Source organism: Protopterus annectens, chromosome 8.part0 (genome assembly GCF_019279795.1).
Source record: "Protopterus annectens isolate FY-2018-M chromosome 8.part0, PAN1.0, whole genome shotgun sequence".
NCBI classification, from domain to species: Eukaryota; Metazoa; Chordata; order Ceratodontiformes; family Protopteridae; genus Protopterus; species Protopterus annectens.
This window is the reverse complement of record NC_056741.1, coordinates 548,754,156-548,769,617: the sequence shown is the minus strand read 5'-3', so window position 1 is coordinate 548,769,617 and position 15,462 is coordinate 548,754,156. Positions and strand designations below refer to the sequence as shown.

General features: G+C 42.2%; 1 protein-coding gene across 1 annotated transcript in view; it reads left to right on the top strand.

Moving 5' to 3' along the window:
* LOC122808922 (thrombospondin type-1 domain-containing protein 4-like) overlaps positions 1-15,462 on the top strand; it is a 2,399,573-nt gene that overhangs the window by 1,491,442 nt on the left and 892,669 nt on the right. The window contains exon 7 of the mRNA XM_044080057.1: positions 9,888-10,024. Coding sequence (XP_043935992.1) covers positions 9,888-10,024 — 137 coding nt within the window. The remainder of the gene's footprint in view (positions 1-9,887; positions 10,025-15,462) is intronic.

The window sequence follows — 15,462 nt, the reverse complement described above, 5'->3', positions numbered from 1 at the left end:
TTCATGATCAGGTGGGCAATGTAGAAGGTCTTTCTAACCACTTTAGCAATGTGAGTGTCAAAAGAAAGGCCACTGTCAACCTGGGTCCCCAGGTCCCTGATAACCTCTTCTGTGCTTAGTGGATTGCCACCTATATGGTAGCTTGGGGTTACCTTGTTTTTCCCGAAGGGTATGACTATACATTTTTTGGCGTTTAACTTCAGGCCATGGCTCTGGCACCAGCTATCTGTTTCCGTGAGTCCCTTCTGAAGGATATCCGTGTCCGATGCACTTTCCACTATGGCGCCCAGTTTGCAGTCGTCTGCAAACTTTGTCAGCCAAAGTCCTCCCATGTTGGCCTGTACTTCTGAGAAGTAGATGCCAAACAATAGGGGGCCAAGGACCGAGCCCTGTGGGACACCACTTGTGACCGGCTTGGAGTCTGACACAGCGCCAGCAACTCTAATCCTGTGGGTTCTGTCCTTAAGCCAGTGTGCAACCCATCTTGTGACATATGGGTTTACATTTAAGCTGGTAAGTTTTTCTACAATACCCGAGTGGGGTATTGTGTCGAAAGCCTTTGCAAGGTCAAGGTAGGCTGTATGGACTGCCTTTCCCTCATCAATGGCCTTGGTGACTGTTTCGAAGAAGTCAACCAAGTTCAAAAGGCATGATTTTCCCTTGACAAAGCCAAACTGGGTCGGGTCCAATGTCTGCAAGTCCCCTATATCTTTGTTTATGAGCTCCATTATGATCCTCTCCATAGCTTTGCAGACTAGACTTGTTAAGCTTATGGGGCGGTAATTACCAGGGTCCGTAGAGGCACCGCCTTTGTGGAGTGGGACCACAGTTGCCGTACGCCACTCCTTGGGCACGTATCCTGTGGTAAGGCTGTCTCTTTTTCTACCTCAGAAATTGTACATGAATTTACTGGTTTGTTTCCCCTGTTAAATGCTGTTGTCACATTCCATGGGTTGCAGTCTTTTTTTTTTCATATTCTCCAAGAAAATTGTCTATGGAAATACAGTCTCAAATATAATGTCTCAAAATGTTTCTGTGTTAATAAGAATAAATGCACTTAACCTCATGTGCTATTACACCCAAAGGAGCTATTAAATTACAACACACTTCATACCTGCCCATTTCTTTGTCGTCTTTATTTTTAATCCTTACCACATACTTCCATTTTTTATTTTCTTCTGCCTTCTTTTCTGCTACTCCCTATTTGCCTTTTTTGCTTTTTCTGTGTATGCTTTCTTTTCTGTCTCACCACTATTCTTCAGGATTGTCCTGCATCCTCCTTTTGTATTTTCTTCATAATGTCCTCCCAGGAAACATCTGTTTCATTTTCTGGCTCACTCTGCACCCCCTTTTCTGTAAGTAAGTCATCCCTTAACCCTTCCAACTGGAGGGTTTTCATCCATCATTTGCTGATTCATCTCCATCAAACAGATTCTTTGAAACATTCTCCAGTCTCAATATTTTCTTTCTCCTCCATTTTTCACCACTCTATCATCTCCTTTTCTCTCCATCTGCCTGTAGGCAGCCTTGGAAAGAAAACTTAAAATACTCCTCCAAAAAGGATCCCACTCAGACCAATGACAAGTAGGGGAAGTTCACTGAAGTTCTGGCCAGATTTTCCATAGTCGATATGAATGCCACATTGGGTCTTCCCCTGAAAAGAGGCTGAAAATCTGGTAGGACTAACCCTCTCAATTGTGTATAAATAAGGGAATAAATAAATAACTAAATAAATAAATAAAATTAATTTCTGATACCACATTTACAAATCTAGAGCTAAAAATCAACAAACCTTTCTTTTGGGCTAAGAAAATATCTCATGTTCTCTCCCCAAAGCCATTTTGTAGTTTAGTTCACTTTAAGATTAAATAAATAAATAAAGCTAGTAACTCTTCTGCATGAATTGACTCTTTCATTTGATTTTTCTGACCTGCTTAGCCTGCCTTCACGTTGGCCTATTCTTCCCACCCACATCATCTTCCTTTCTCCCCTATAGTGATTCCCCCTTTTCTGACAGATACGTTGCAGACGTTTCATTAGTGATCTCTTACCAGGCATGCCTTCCTCCCTTCCTGCTTCTGCAGTTTCCTTTTTTCCTCCATTCTGCTCCAGCCTGTGGTGATTCATCACTGGGACAAAGCAGAAATTCCTTAAGATTGCAAGAACAGAATAAGTTATTTCTTACATTTATTTCATTGAATTGCACTTCTTTAACATTTATAATTATGTTGTACAGCTAATCTACTGCATTTTGCACTGTTATTAAGCATTTTTACTGTTTCACTGCATTTATGTACTGATATATACTGTTTTAACTGTATTTTTCATTGCTAGATACTGTTTTATTACTTTAATTGCATCTTTACTGAATTACTTAACTGTAAACTGCTACTGGACCTCTTCAAGAAAAATCTTGATGAGTGGATGGGAAATAGAAAATTCACCCCAAGAATCACTCCAGCGGCTTTAGTCGACAGAGGCACTGGGAACTAAGGTAGGGTAGCACAATGCAAGGGTAATCCTATGGGCTAGGCTTGTAAAGACCCCAGGGCCTTTAGCCTAGTACACATCCATGAACCTATGAGAGGAGTTTTTTTTTCTGTTTGTGAGTGCTCTATCTCTGTTTTTCTGTGCATTTTTGTGAGGTTTCTGTGTTCTAGTATGGTATATAACTGATTTGTTTGCAGTTAAAAGCATTCTCTAGAGTCTCCTTGTTCCTTTATCTGTTTAAAGCTTTCATTTAGTGGCTACAGCTAGTAGCTGTAATAGTGTGCATTACTGTAATTGCATTTTTTACTGAATTACTAAACTGTAAACTTCTTTTTCATACCAAGACTTATATTTTCTGTTTGTGAGTGCTCTTTCTGTGCTTTTCTGTGCATTTATTGTGAGGCTTCTGCGTTCTACTCAGCATAATCTGGATATTGGCCTGCTGTTGTCCAGGCCTGGTAGTGTTGTTTGTTGAGTGTCCTGCCTTTCTGGCGGCCATCTTCTGCTGATAATGTCTTGTCTTCTTTGTTATTGAGAGTAACAGGGTTTCCTGACCTTCTCTAGCACGAGTGATTGGTGTAAGAGCAGTGGCTAGTAGGGCTAAGTAGTAATTCGAGCTTCTAGATTCTTCCATCCTTTCTGGTATATAAACCCTGTGTCTACAAGGGGCTGTGCTTGTATTTACCAGGCTGTGGAATGGTGATTCATCACTGGGACAAAGCAGAAATTCCTTAAGATTCCAAGAGCAGAATAAGTTATTTCTTACATTTATTTCATTGAATTGCACTTCTTTAACATTTGTAATTGTGCTATACAGCTAATCTACAGCGTTTTGCACTGTTATGAAGCTTTTTTTACTGTTTCACTGCATTTATGTACTCTCTTATACTGTTTTAACTGTAGTTTTTATTGCTACTGTTTCATTACTCTAATTGCATTTTTATTGAATTACTTAACTGTAAACAGCTTTTTCATACGAGAGTTGTATTTTCTGTTTGTGAGTGCTCTATATCTGCTTTTCTGTGCATTTTTAGTCAGGTTTCTGTGTTTTAGTCAGGAATCATATAACTGATTTGTTTGCAGTTAAAAGCATTCTGTAGAGTCTCATCGGGCCTTTGTCTGTTTAAAACATTCATTTAGTAGCTACAGATAGTAACTGTAATAGTTTCCCACCCGACCTCCCTATTGGTGTGTTGTTCTTATACTTGGTGGCTTTGCAGTTGCCCGCCAATACTGTAAGTTTGATTTGGAACACTCCTCCAAGTCTAGTGTCAGTAGGTCATTCTACCTAATACAGAGAGAACGTTTGAGAAGGCCGGCCCACTTAGGTTATTAAACTTGAGTTGTCTTCTGTTTCTACTTTCTCCCTTTCCACTTTACTAAAAAAAAAAAAAATGATTAGAACCTCCTTGTGTTCTGACTGAGTGTGCTTCTCAGCTAATAAGTATATTTTTTGCCACTTTTTAACTGTTCAGAGTTGAATAAAACAATAATTGAATTCAATTCAGAATACAGTTTGAATAAATTGCATTTATTTAAACTGCATTTTATTTGCTCTAATATTGCTTCACACTCGGTGTTAGCTTGCACTGCACTTGAATAGTTTTTAGTGCTGTTTTAGCTGCCTTTCTGAAAAAAAAAATCTAAGCTTGTTTCCTGCCTTTCCTGTAACTAGTCTAGTCCAGGTATTCAGGACTGTAAGCCTCTGAGCCCCTCAAGCCTTTCTGTGTTGGAGGGAAACCTTCTAGCTTATCAGTGGGAGCAGTAAGCACTAGGTAGCCTATCTACCACAAAAGGAGTGGTTTCTGGCCCAGAAATTGTAGTTGTTGGCTGTTTGGGCAGTTTTTTTCCATCTCTCTCAAATTTCCTGGTTTAAAAGCCTGCATTTGCAGTCATTTTCCCCGTTTCCTGTGACTAGTCTAATCCAGATACGGATTTGCTGTATCCAGGACTGTTTGCAAGCCTCTGAACCCCCCCCCCCAAGCCTTTTTGTGTTGGAGGGAAGCCTTCTAGCTTATCAGTGGGAGTGGTAAGCAGTAGATAGCCTGTCTACCACAAGCGGAGTGGTTTCTGGCCCAGAAATTAATTGTGGCTTATTGGCCATTTGGGCAGTTTTTTTCATCCCTTTCAACTTCTGGTTTAAAAGCCCACATTTCCACTTGTTTCCTGCCATTCCTGTAACTAGTTTAATCCAGATACAGATTTGCTGTATCCAGGACTGTTTGCAAGCCTCTGAGCCTCCACCCCCAAGCCTTTCTGTGTTGGAGGGAAGCCTTCTACCTTGTCAGTTTGAGTGGTAAGCACTAGGTAGCCTATCTGCCACATGAGGAGTGGTTTCTGGCCCAGAAGTTGTAATTTATTGGCCATTTGGCCAGTTTTTCATCTCTTTCAGCTTTCTGGTTTAAAAGTCCATGTTTGCGTCTTTCATCCCTTTCCTGTAACTAGTCTAGTCCAGATACAGATTTCCTGTATCCAGGACTGTATGTAAGCTACTGAGCCCCCAAGCCTTTCTGTATTGGAGGGAAGCCTTCTAGCTTATCAGTGGGAGTAGTAAGCACTAGGTAGCCCATCTACCACAAGAGGAGTGGTTTCTGGCCCAGAAATTGTAGTTTATTGGCTGTTTGGGCAGTTTTTCCATCTCTATCAACTTTCTGGCTTAAAAGCCCAATGTTTGTACATGTTTCCCACCTTTCCTGTAACTAGTCTAGTCCAGATACAGACTTACTGTATCCAGGACTGTTTGTAAGCTTCTGAGTGATGCCAAAGTCTGCTCTTCAATTTTTCCCGTAGATCTACTAGTTCTCTCCTCTCCTGCACTTTTACCATCGTATTAGTCTAGCACTTTACCAGACTTCTTGTAGCAATTATTGTAGTACACAAAAGTGCTACCAACACTAAACATTCTACAAGGAAACAGATCCAGTACTTATTATTAATTCCCACCCCTCCAGGCATGTCTAAAGGTCAGTTCCCTGTGCTTTCTCCTATTAACCTGGTGAACTTGGGCATCCTGAGGCAATGTAGCAACTGCCTCATGTACACCGAAAGCCCTCTCCTCTTACCTCCCAACACTTTGACTTGTGAGAGATGCACTTATATATCCAAATTGGAAGCCACATACTCTCCAGCCAAGATCGGAATAGCTGGTCAAGAGAAGGTCAACACTTGCACCACACCACATGGAACACACAGCCCTCCAGAACACACACCAGCACTGCCTTCACATAAAAATACAGACCACACACCCACCTTCACGGAGGCTGTCAATAAAAATCTACCCAAACAGCAGAGACCTCCAAGGCAAAAACGCACTCAAACACCACAACACAACACTAATCAAGAGACACATAACTCTCCTAAACAGTGTCCCACTCAACCAAAGCCCCTAAGGCAAAACAGCATGCCCAACACACTAGTCATAGGTGACTTGATAGTGAGGTACACTGATGTCTCATTCACTGGGTTGAATAAGGAGAAAGAACAGTCAGCTGCCTGTCAGGTGCCAGGATCCGTCACATAACATATGCACTCAGGTCCCTCAACAACAGGTACAAATATGACTCAGTCATTGTACGCATGAGTGTGAATGACCTGAGATGTACCTCCCTGGATATATATAAAGAGACATGGAGGAGCTCTCAGGTTATGTAGCCCAGGCGGTTATGACCCTAGCCCTGAGCAGCATCTTACCATAACCCAGAATGATACCGCAGTACAAGCAGAAAATGATTGATTTCAACAATTGGCTGAGTTTCTGGTGTCATTCTAAGGGGATCTAGTATCTGTCTGCCTTGGATGACATCATTGACAGACCTTGATGCTTTGCCAGAGATGGTCTGCATCTGTCACCCCTGGGCTTCCAGATACTGGCCAAGGCTTTTTCCACCCCTATAGTACCTTTTTTAGGTGGTGTTCCAAAGACCAAATTACCACAGTAACAGCTACAAACAAATGCAATCTGAGGGTCATGCTGCTCAGCGCTAGAAGTCTAAATCTCAAAATGCACTTGCGCGAAGCACTCCTTAAAATGGAGAATATTGACATTTGTGCTGTAACAGAGACCTGGTTCAAGGCAGTAGAAAGCACCCCTGCACTACCAGGCTGTAACTCATTCCACACCTTTCAGCCCCAGAACTTGGACTGAAGCTCCAAAGATGGTGGTGTTTCCATATTCATAAAGTATGCACATACCTCCAGACTGGTAGCCTAACATAATGCATCAGAGATGCTTCGGGTGCAGCTAACATTGGGTAAGACAGCGATTCAGGTTGTAGCCTGCTATAGGTCCCCAACCATGTCCAAAGACTTACACTCCACATTCCAAAGCACCCTGGAAAATATTGGGGTCCAACCTAACACACTCCTACTAGGCAACTTCCACTACCCCTCCATTAACTGGGAAAACTACTCATGTACCAATACACTTGCCCAATGTTTCCTAGAATTCATTAATTCCAGTGGCCTGGCCCAGCTTGTTCTTACCCCCACTAGAGGTTTCCACGTCATTGACCTGGTCATTACTAACATGGGCAACCATTGCTCTACACCAGTAGTCAGCTCCTCCTTGGTTAGATCCGACCACAAACTAATCACCTTGGAAATCCACATCCCTCCCACCTCCCCCGCAAAGGTAACCAACATGAAAAATTTCTCCAAAGCTAACTTTGGGCTCCTAAAAACAGAGGTGGCTAACTTCACGGCACCCATGCAAATGGAGAATAGTTGCATGACTGGCGAATCATACACCAGTGCACTGTACAAACATGCACACAAATGCATGGATCTCGCCATACCCAATAGAACCAAGATGCTTTCCTCCATAAAAAGGAAGGCAGTCTGGTGGTCCCCTGCCATAAACAAACACTACTGCAGAAGGAGAAAACTGATGTGGAATAAGGTGAAGTCCCAAGACTGGAAAAACTCCCTTATCAGCCTGTACAAAAAGTTGACATCCCGCATCAAATCCTCTAAAACTAGCTATGAAAACATTTGCAGCAGATAGAAAAGACAATCACAATACCTTCTATAGTTATGTAAAAGAATCTCCATGGCAATACCACCTTCTATACTGAGCCAGCAGATATTGCCTATATACCGGCCAACAGATTCAGTGCCAACTTTACCCCTCTACCCCCCTCCAAAGGACCAATCACAATACAGTAGATTGCCAGGCACCTAGTATTACTACTGCACAAGTTAAAACAGCACTGTCCAAGCCAAGAATACAGCTTGTATGTGACCTGACAATATCCCTGGCTGTGTTCTACATGAACGACAGAGTGAACTGGCACCTCACCTGTGTGCCCTGTTCAATCACAGCTTCACCTCAGGCTTTGTCCCTACCAAATGCGCACTGCTACAGTCGTCTCTCTCCACAAAGAAGGAGCGACTACAGACCCTGGGAACTATCACCCCATTAGCCTGACAATTCTGATATGCAAAACTATGAAACGCATCATTATGGACCTAATAAACAAGGATATAGGGAATCTTCCAACTCTGGATCCCACACAATTTGGTTTTGTGAAGGGTAGATGATGCCTGCTGAACTTGGTTGATTTCTTTGAGTCAGTCACCAGAGCTGTGGATGAAGGCAAGGTGGTTCATACAGCCTACCTTGATCTGGCCAAGGCCTTTGATACCATTCCCCACTCAGGAATCATAGAAAAACTCACTACGCTAGGTGTCAACCCCTATATCACTAGGTGGGTTGCAAACTGGCTCAAAGATAGAACCTACAGTGTGAAAGTAGCTGACTCCAAGTCAGACTGACGACTAGTCACGAGTAGAGTCCCACAGGGTTCGGTCCTGGGTCCTCTCCTGTTTGGTATCTACTTCTCTGAAGTCCAGGCCAACACGAAGGGACTCTGGCTGACAAAGTTCCCAGACGATTGCAAGTTGGGAGCTATTATTAACTCCCCAAGTGATATTGACATCCTACAGAATGGCCTCACTGAGACCAATGACTGGTGTCAGAACCATGGCCTTAAGCTCAATGCCAAAAAATGTGTCGTCATCCCCTTTGGGAAAAACCCTAGTCCCATGAATTACCACATTGATGGTAGTCCACTGAACACAGAAGGCATTATAAGAGATCTGGGAACGCAGGTTGACAGCAACCTCTCTTTTGATCACCGCATTGCCACTGTGGTCAGAAAGTCCTTCTTTGTGGCACTTCTCATTACTAAGGGTTTTGCATCCAGGAAGAAATAGGTCACTGTCTCCCTGTACTCTTCCCTCAGTAGGCCAGTCATCAAGTACAATCCCCTATTTGGCATGTACCTCACTAGACACCTGCAACAACTGGAGAGGCCGCAAAAGTACCTCACAAAGAGGATCCTAGGCTTTAAACACTTGTCCTATATGGACAGACTCAAACTCCAACTATTCTCTGTCTCATATCGCCTACTTAGAGGTGATGTCTGACTTACAAAGCCATGTCTGACCCAGCTCTGTTAGAAATGCTACATCTAAAGAAATCCCAGTCCCTCCACATCACACACTCCAGAGACCTGAACCTCATTACCACAATCAACAGAACGTACTGGAGAGACAGGTTCATAACCCAGAGACTGCCCATGCTATGGAATCGACTTCCCATACATGTCAAGCAGAGCACTTCGCTGACCCTCTTCAAGAGAAATCTTGATGAGTGGATGGCAAATAGAAAATTCACCCCGGGGATAGCTCCAATGGCTCTACTCGACAGAGGCACTGGGAACTAAGGTTGGGTGGCACGATCCCAGGGTAATCCTTTGGCTAGGCTTGTAAAGGCCCCAGGGCCATTAGCCTAGTACACACCTATGAACCTTTTGCTTTGTTTAATTTTGATCTGCTGTCCTTTCAATCAATGTACTGTCATTACTTTCTTTAATTCTGACTGAGCATTTTTTAGCAAGAAATATCTTTATTGAATTATCACTTATGGTGCAGGTAACCGCACATTTATATGAATGAAAACAAACCATATTGACATATCATATTTATGTTTTTATACAAAGCGCTCCTATCTTACACTTATTCCCAATCTCTTTTAATGTTCCCAGGCATGTGTTAATCTTTTTTGTTTCAAACTTGTTAGATTTCAGGTTTCACTTTTAATTTATAGTAAAACTATATTGTCTTCTGGGTCTCCCATAAACCTGAGATACTAACACTCCATGGGGCTACCTGGTTACCAAAGATTTTAAAAGGTGCTAATGCTGTGTCCAGTTTAAATTCACCTTAAAACTTGATAACTTGTTTCCACAGTACCTGTGCCAATTTACTGACTTGTGTTTTTGAAGAGTAACAAGTTGTCAGCAGCAGCAGTAGACAGCTAAATTGAGTGTTTTAACACAGACTGCTGCTAACCCTCAAAATTAAGCAATTTGTTACTGATATTTTCTCTTTTCCAGTGCGGCAGCATCAAAGGTGCGAGCTGAATTGCCGTCCAGTGGGATACCGTTTTTATGTTCGACATGCAGAGAAAGTTCAGGATGGAACTCCATGTGAACTAAACTCCAAAGATGTATGCATTGCTGGGAGGTGTCTGGTAAGTTTGTCCTCCTACAGTTTTCTCTTTGAATTTAGCACCTGATAATTCTGTTACCCCTCTTGTGTTTCTATTACTGTATTGTAGCAGCATTGCAGAGTTTGGTTTTATTTGTTTCCTTGTTACTTTAAATGTAAAATTAGGGCTGTGAGATACCTATTTCTCTGAGTTTGTACTTTTACCAACCTTTCCTCTGAGACAGGAAAATTAATGTTTCTTAATAGACAAATGATTAGGCTTTTAGTAGTGGTTTTGTGCTACAGTAGTTTACCTCATGCATTTGATAATTAAGCAACTGAAAAGCAAATTACAAATAAACACACACACATACACAATTACAGAGAAATCCTTCTGCTTAGGCACTGTTTGAAAGAAGTGAAAGTATAATATTATCTTTCAAAAAATGTACTGCATTATGCTGTATAGAGAGGCCTCTAATGGTAATAAAAGACTGTTCAGTATAAAACAACTACATTAACATTGTCTGTTATCATTAAGTAGACATACTTTTCTTAGATTTAATCAAAACTCATATATACATCAGTATATTTGATTGAATGTATGTTGTCAGCTTTGGCATACTTCAACAAAAGTAAGTACTGGGAAGTTATATATTAGTTCATTTAATGAAGTCAAAATGTATGTTAATAGGAGAAGTTTATGTAACAACCCATCAATTGTTGATGAATGAATAGGAAAGATTGAATTGGTAAGTGTCTGAGATTTGTCATCCTGAACTGTAATCAGATATTTACTTTCCAGAAAAGAATGAGACAGTAGTTTGCCTACCAAATTTGGATCAGACTCAGAGATGATAGCAAACGCTTTACCAGATGTGAGCTGGTTCTGACCTCTTTAAAATGTAGTTTGCATGAATTTAATGTTTTGTTGTTTTTTGTCCAAGGGAAGCTGGTGAACAGAACTGAGTGCTCTTTATGCTAAACTCTTTATCCATAGGTTTTCATTCTAATTTATGAATTGCACTACTTGCTAACTGTCGCTCGTCTTGTTTTACTATTGAAGATGAACAAGCGGGGTAGTTTGTTTATATGCTTTATTACACAGGAAGACATCAGGATGGATAGCAGCAGTACAAAATATAAACAAACTGATTAACTGACAGACTACACAGACAAACATGCTTACATCTCAGCAGCTTACTACAAAGTGGCAGTCAGGCTTGCACATGCTCAGTACTTTTACACTTGTGCAAGGCCCTAGACAGCTTTTAAAGGTATACATGCCTATTGATCTACATCCTCCTTTAATGAATTGCCCACAATGTGATGACATTTGAAAAGAAACATGCAGTTGTACAGACAATAAGAAGTAAACACAGTGTTCATGTCCAAGTTGCCATGCATCTGGAACATGGTCTGAAAATGCAACCTGATCTAGTGATATAGCAATCAGAACTAGGTTTAGCAAAAGGGACAGTCATAGGTGAATAACATGGTTCAGGAGTTTTGGGATTCTTCTCAGGAACAGGGTTATTTATTGGAATGTCCTCTGGAATTGGAACGTTGGATAACTCACTCTGAGATATAGAGTCTTTCTCACAGATATGATACTGCAATACATGTTCAGGCACTGGGATTAAAATTTTCCGATTCTGCCTAAATTCTGCTCCTTGTGATTCCACAATGTACGGTCTTGGCTTTGGACATATACTCTTCTCGACACCAATCTGATTAAAACCTTTGGACGTCTGCATCCTCACTGTCTCCCCTTCTCGTAGTGGATTGAGCAGTTTGCTGGTGTTATCATAACAGAACTTCTGGGATAGGCGCTTCTTTAACAGGTGGACTTTCACTAGTCTGTTGTTCTTGACACATGGAACCAATAATGTACTAGTAATTGGTAGTAGTGTTTTTCTGGTTTGTCTCAACAGAAGTCTCTGTGCAGGTGAACCAAGATGTTTATCACGAGGAACATTTCTGAGATTCAAGAAAACATCACTACTGTCTCGTTTTAACTTCTCTAGTAATTGTTTTGCACTTTGAACTGCACGTGGGTACTCTGGACTACTTGTAACATGAGTAAAGTCCCACTCATCGGCAAATCTTTTGAACTGCTGGCTTGCAAACTGTGTACCATTGTCAGAAATAACTGTGTGGACTACCATAGACTGCAAAATGAAATGATGCTTCATCTTAGTAATGACAGTACTTGATGCTAGATTAGGAAGTAGGTCAGTCTTGAACCATTTTGAATAAGAGTCTACTAACACCAAGTAATGTTGACCATTCCACTCGAAAATGTCTGAAGCTACTGTCAAATAAGGTATTTCAGGAATCTGGTTTGGCTAAAGTGGTTCTTTCTGTTGATGTGGCTTAGTACTGTTACATACAGAACAAGATGAAAGTACTCTGTTGATATCCTTTGACATAGAAGGCCAAAATACTAGTCCTCTCGCCCTTCTTTTGGTAGAATCAGTTCCTAGGTGGCCATGATGCAAGATGGTAATATATTCTTGTTGCAAGGGCTTTGGAACAATTACTTTTGGACCTTTCATGATGATACCATTGTCAAACAAAATATCGTCTCTGTAAGGAAAATAAGGTTGCAGGTCTACTGGTAAGCAAGATTGCTTTGATGGGCATCCTTGACTGATAAAGTGGTTGAGCTTCTGAAGAACTGGATCTGAGGCTGTATGTCTTCTAAGCTCATCAGGACTGTGGAAGAAAGATTTCTTACTTCCATGACTTCAGAATCAAGTTTCTCATTTTCATGCTGCTCAGTGGTATTTCTCGGCAATCTGGATAATGTATCAGCAAGATAAAGAAGTTTGCCTTTTGTGTAGACATTGAAATGTTACTTTTGCAGATGTTCTTCATCTCACATTGCTGCAGTCCTTACACTTGGGTAGTCCGCTGTCCTCGGTCGGCCCGAATATCAAAGTATAAGGCTGACGTCGGTCAAGGCGCATTTGACTGACATCAGGACGTCAGGGTACAAATGCGCATGACCGACGTCATATCCTCAGTCTTTTTTGCCGCATGGTCCGATGCAGAAGCAGCGTTGCAAGTGCCGGTTGGCGTTCTGAAATTGTTCGATTTCGGAGTTTCAGACCGAATCAAAGTTGGCTAAGTACCCCGTTGGGGAATATTTTGGTTTTTCTTGCCTCAGTGGTTTACCGGATGTCAGAAAAAGTGAATAATTGTATTTCTTGTGGGAAACAGATACCGCATAGAGACTACCATACTTTGTGTATTCCTTGTTTAGGGCCTGAGCACGACGTTGTTGGGTGTCGCTCTTGTGCTAGATTCAATAAGCGCACTATTAAGAGAAGATTAGATTGTGCCAGGTTAGTCTTGAAGCGGTGCAATTATAAAATGCAGTCGGATGCTCCGACGCCCGCTTCTTCGAAGAAGCGCAAGGACAAAGCTGTTAAACCTAGGCTAGAGGAACCGTCAGTACCGGACGCGGTTCTTTAGAGGTGTCGGTGGAGCGTGGTTCCACCGGAGGTTTCTTTGGGATCCCAGGGAGAGACTTTGTTATTGCAGGATGTGGCCTCTCAGGAGGCAGGCCAGGCTGATGGGGCTTCTCAGGTTACTATACTCCCCTCCTGCCTAGGGTGGTTAGGCCCTCTCCTTCTGTTTCCAAGGCTTCTCCCAGGGGCAGGCCAGGTTTAGCTTCAGTTGGTGTTACCCCTAGTTCTTCAGGAACTGTGCCCAAGAAGCATATGCTTAAAATGGCAGAAGATTTGATTACTTTGATTAGGGGTTCTATGCCCCCTCCTGATAAGAGACCTAGGGTGGAGCCTGAGCTAGGGAGTTTTGAGCAGGCTTCAGATGTTTCAGAGTCTTGACTGAAGACTTGCAGGAGTACTCTCCTTATTCTGATTCTGATGTGGATGATTCTACTCCTTCTGCTTCTCCTCCTGAGGATTTTTCTTTTCAGAAACTCTTCATTCCATGAGGGAGCATTTTAAGTGGGAAGGTCAGGACTTCTCTGATTCCAGGAAAAGGCTTAGGGAATTTTTGTTTTACCCCAGCATAGGCCTTTGGCTATACCTCCTGTTTTGGATGTAGTGGAAGATGTTTTTACAGAGGCTTCTCTTAATCCTGATTCTTTGCCTCCTGCTCCTGTTAAACCGGATAGGTATTACAGGGTGCCTGAAGCTCATAAGTTTCTTTTAAGAGTCCTAGGGCAGACCCAGAAACTGTTAGCCAGGGGCCTAAAGGTGTTAAGGCTTCTGTTGTAAAGAATCCGGTTCCTGCAGACAAAGAGGCCAGGGCCTTGGATAGATGGGGAAAGAAAGTTTATACTTCTTCCACTCTTGCTATGAGGGCTTTGAATTGCCAGTTTCACATGTTGAAATACCAAAACTATCTCCTTTCACAATTGAAGTCTAAGGTTGATGCTCTGGCAGAAGGTATTGATTGTAAAGAGTTGCAAGATTTAGTACATGTTTCTGAACAGGTGGGTAAGCATTCTTTGCAATGTGGTTTTGATGCTGTACAGGCCTCGTCTAGGGTGGCTGCCACTGGGTCAGTTCTTCGCAGGCACGCCTGGCTGAGGGATCAAAATTTGTCTGACCATGTTAAAACAAGGATTTTAGATGCTCCTTTACAATCTGACGTGTTGTTTGGTTCTCCTGTTGAGGCAGTTTTAAAGAAAATGGAAGACAAGGCTAAGTCTATGCAGACTGTTAAAGATTTTTTGCAGGTCCAGCCTCCAAAGTTTAGTAGAAATTGGCCTACTAAGGGGTGGGCGTATCCTTCTTATGATTCCCAGTCTAGGGGTAGATCTAGACGTGGGAGGGGTAGAGCTCAGGGCTCTTTCAGGCCTAGAACAGGGAGTTCTCCTGCACAGTCTTCAGGTGAGGGCAGGGGTCAGTCCTTTCGTAAACAGACCCAATGACCTACCTTTTCAGCTGCCAGAGCCTTCTCGTCTGGCAGCACCTTTGGGAGGAAGGTTGGCACTTTTCAAAGAAAATTGGAGTTTAATTACCCAAGACAGATGGGTATTGGATATCATACACCACGGTTACAGGTTTTATTTCCATACCTTGCCTCCTTTCAAAGGCATGCCAGACGTTCCTCCTCAACAAAGAATAGAGGCTCACAAGCAAGTTTCTCTGTTGCTCCAAATAGGGGCCATACAGCCGGTCCCTATGCCAGAAGTGGGCCTAGGCTTTTATTCTCGCCTGTTCCTAGTACCAAAGAAGGGGAACACGTGGAGACCAATTTTGGATTTATCTATCCTCAACACTTATCTGGACATTCCCAAGTTCAAAATGTTGACGTTACAGCAGCTTTTACCTCTGCTGGGCAAAGATCATTGGATGGTAACTTTGGATCTCAAGGAGGCTTACCTTCATGTTCCTATCAGACTAAGTTGCAGGAAGTATCTGCGTTTTCGAGCTGGGACTTCTCACTATCAGTTCTCTGCATTGCCCTTTGGCTTATCTACTGCCCAGAGTGTTCACGAAA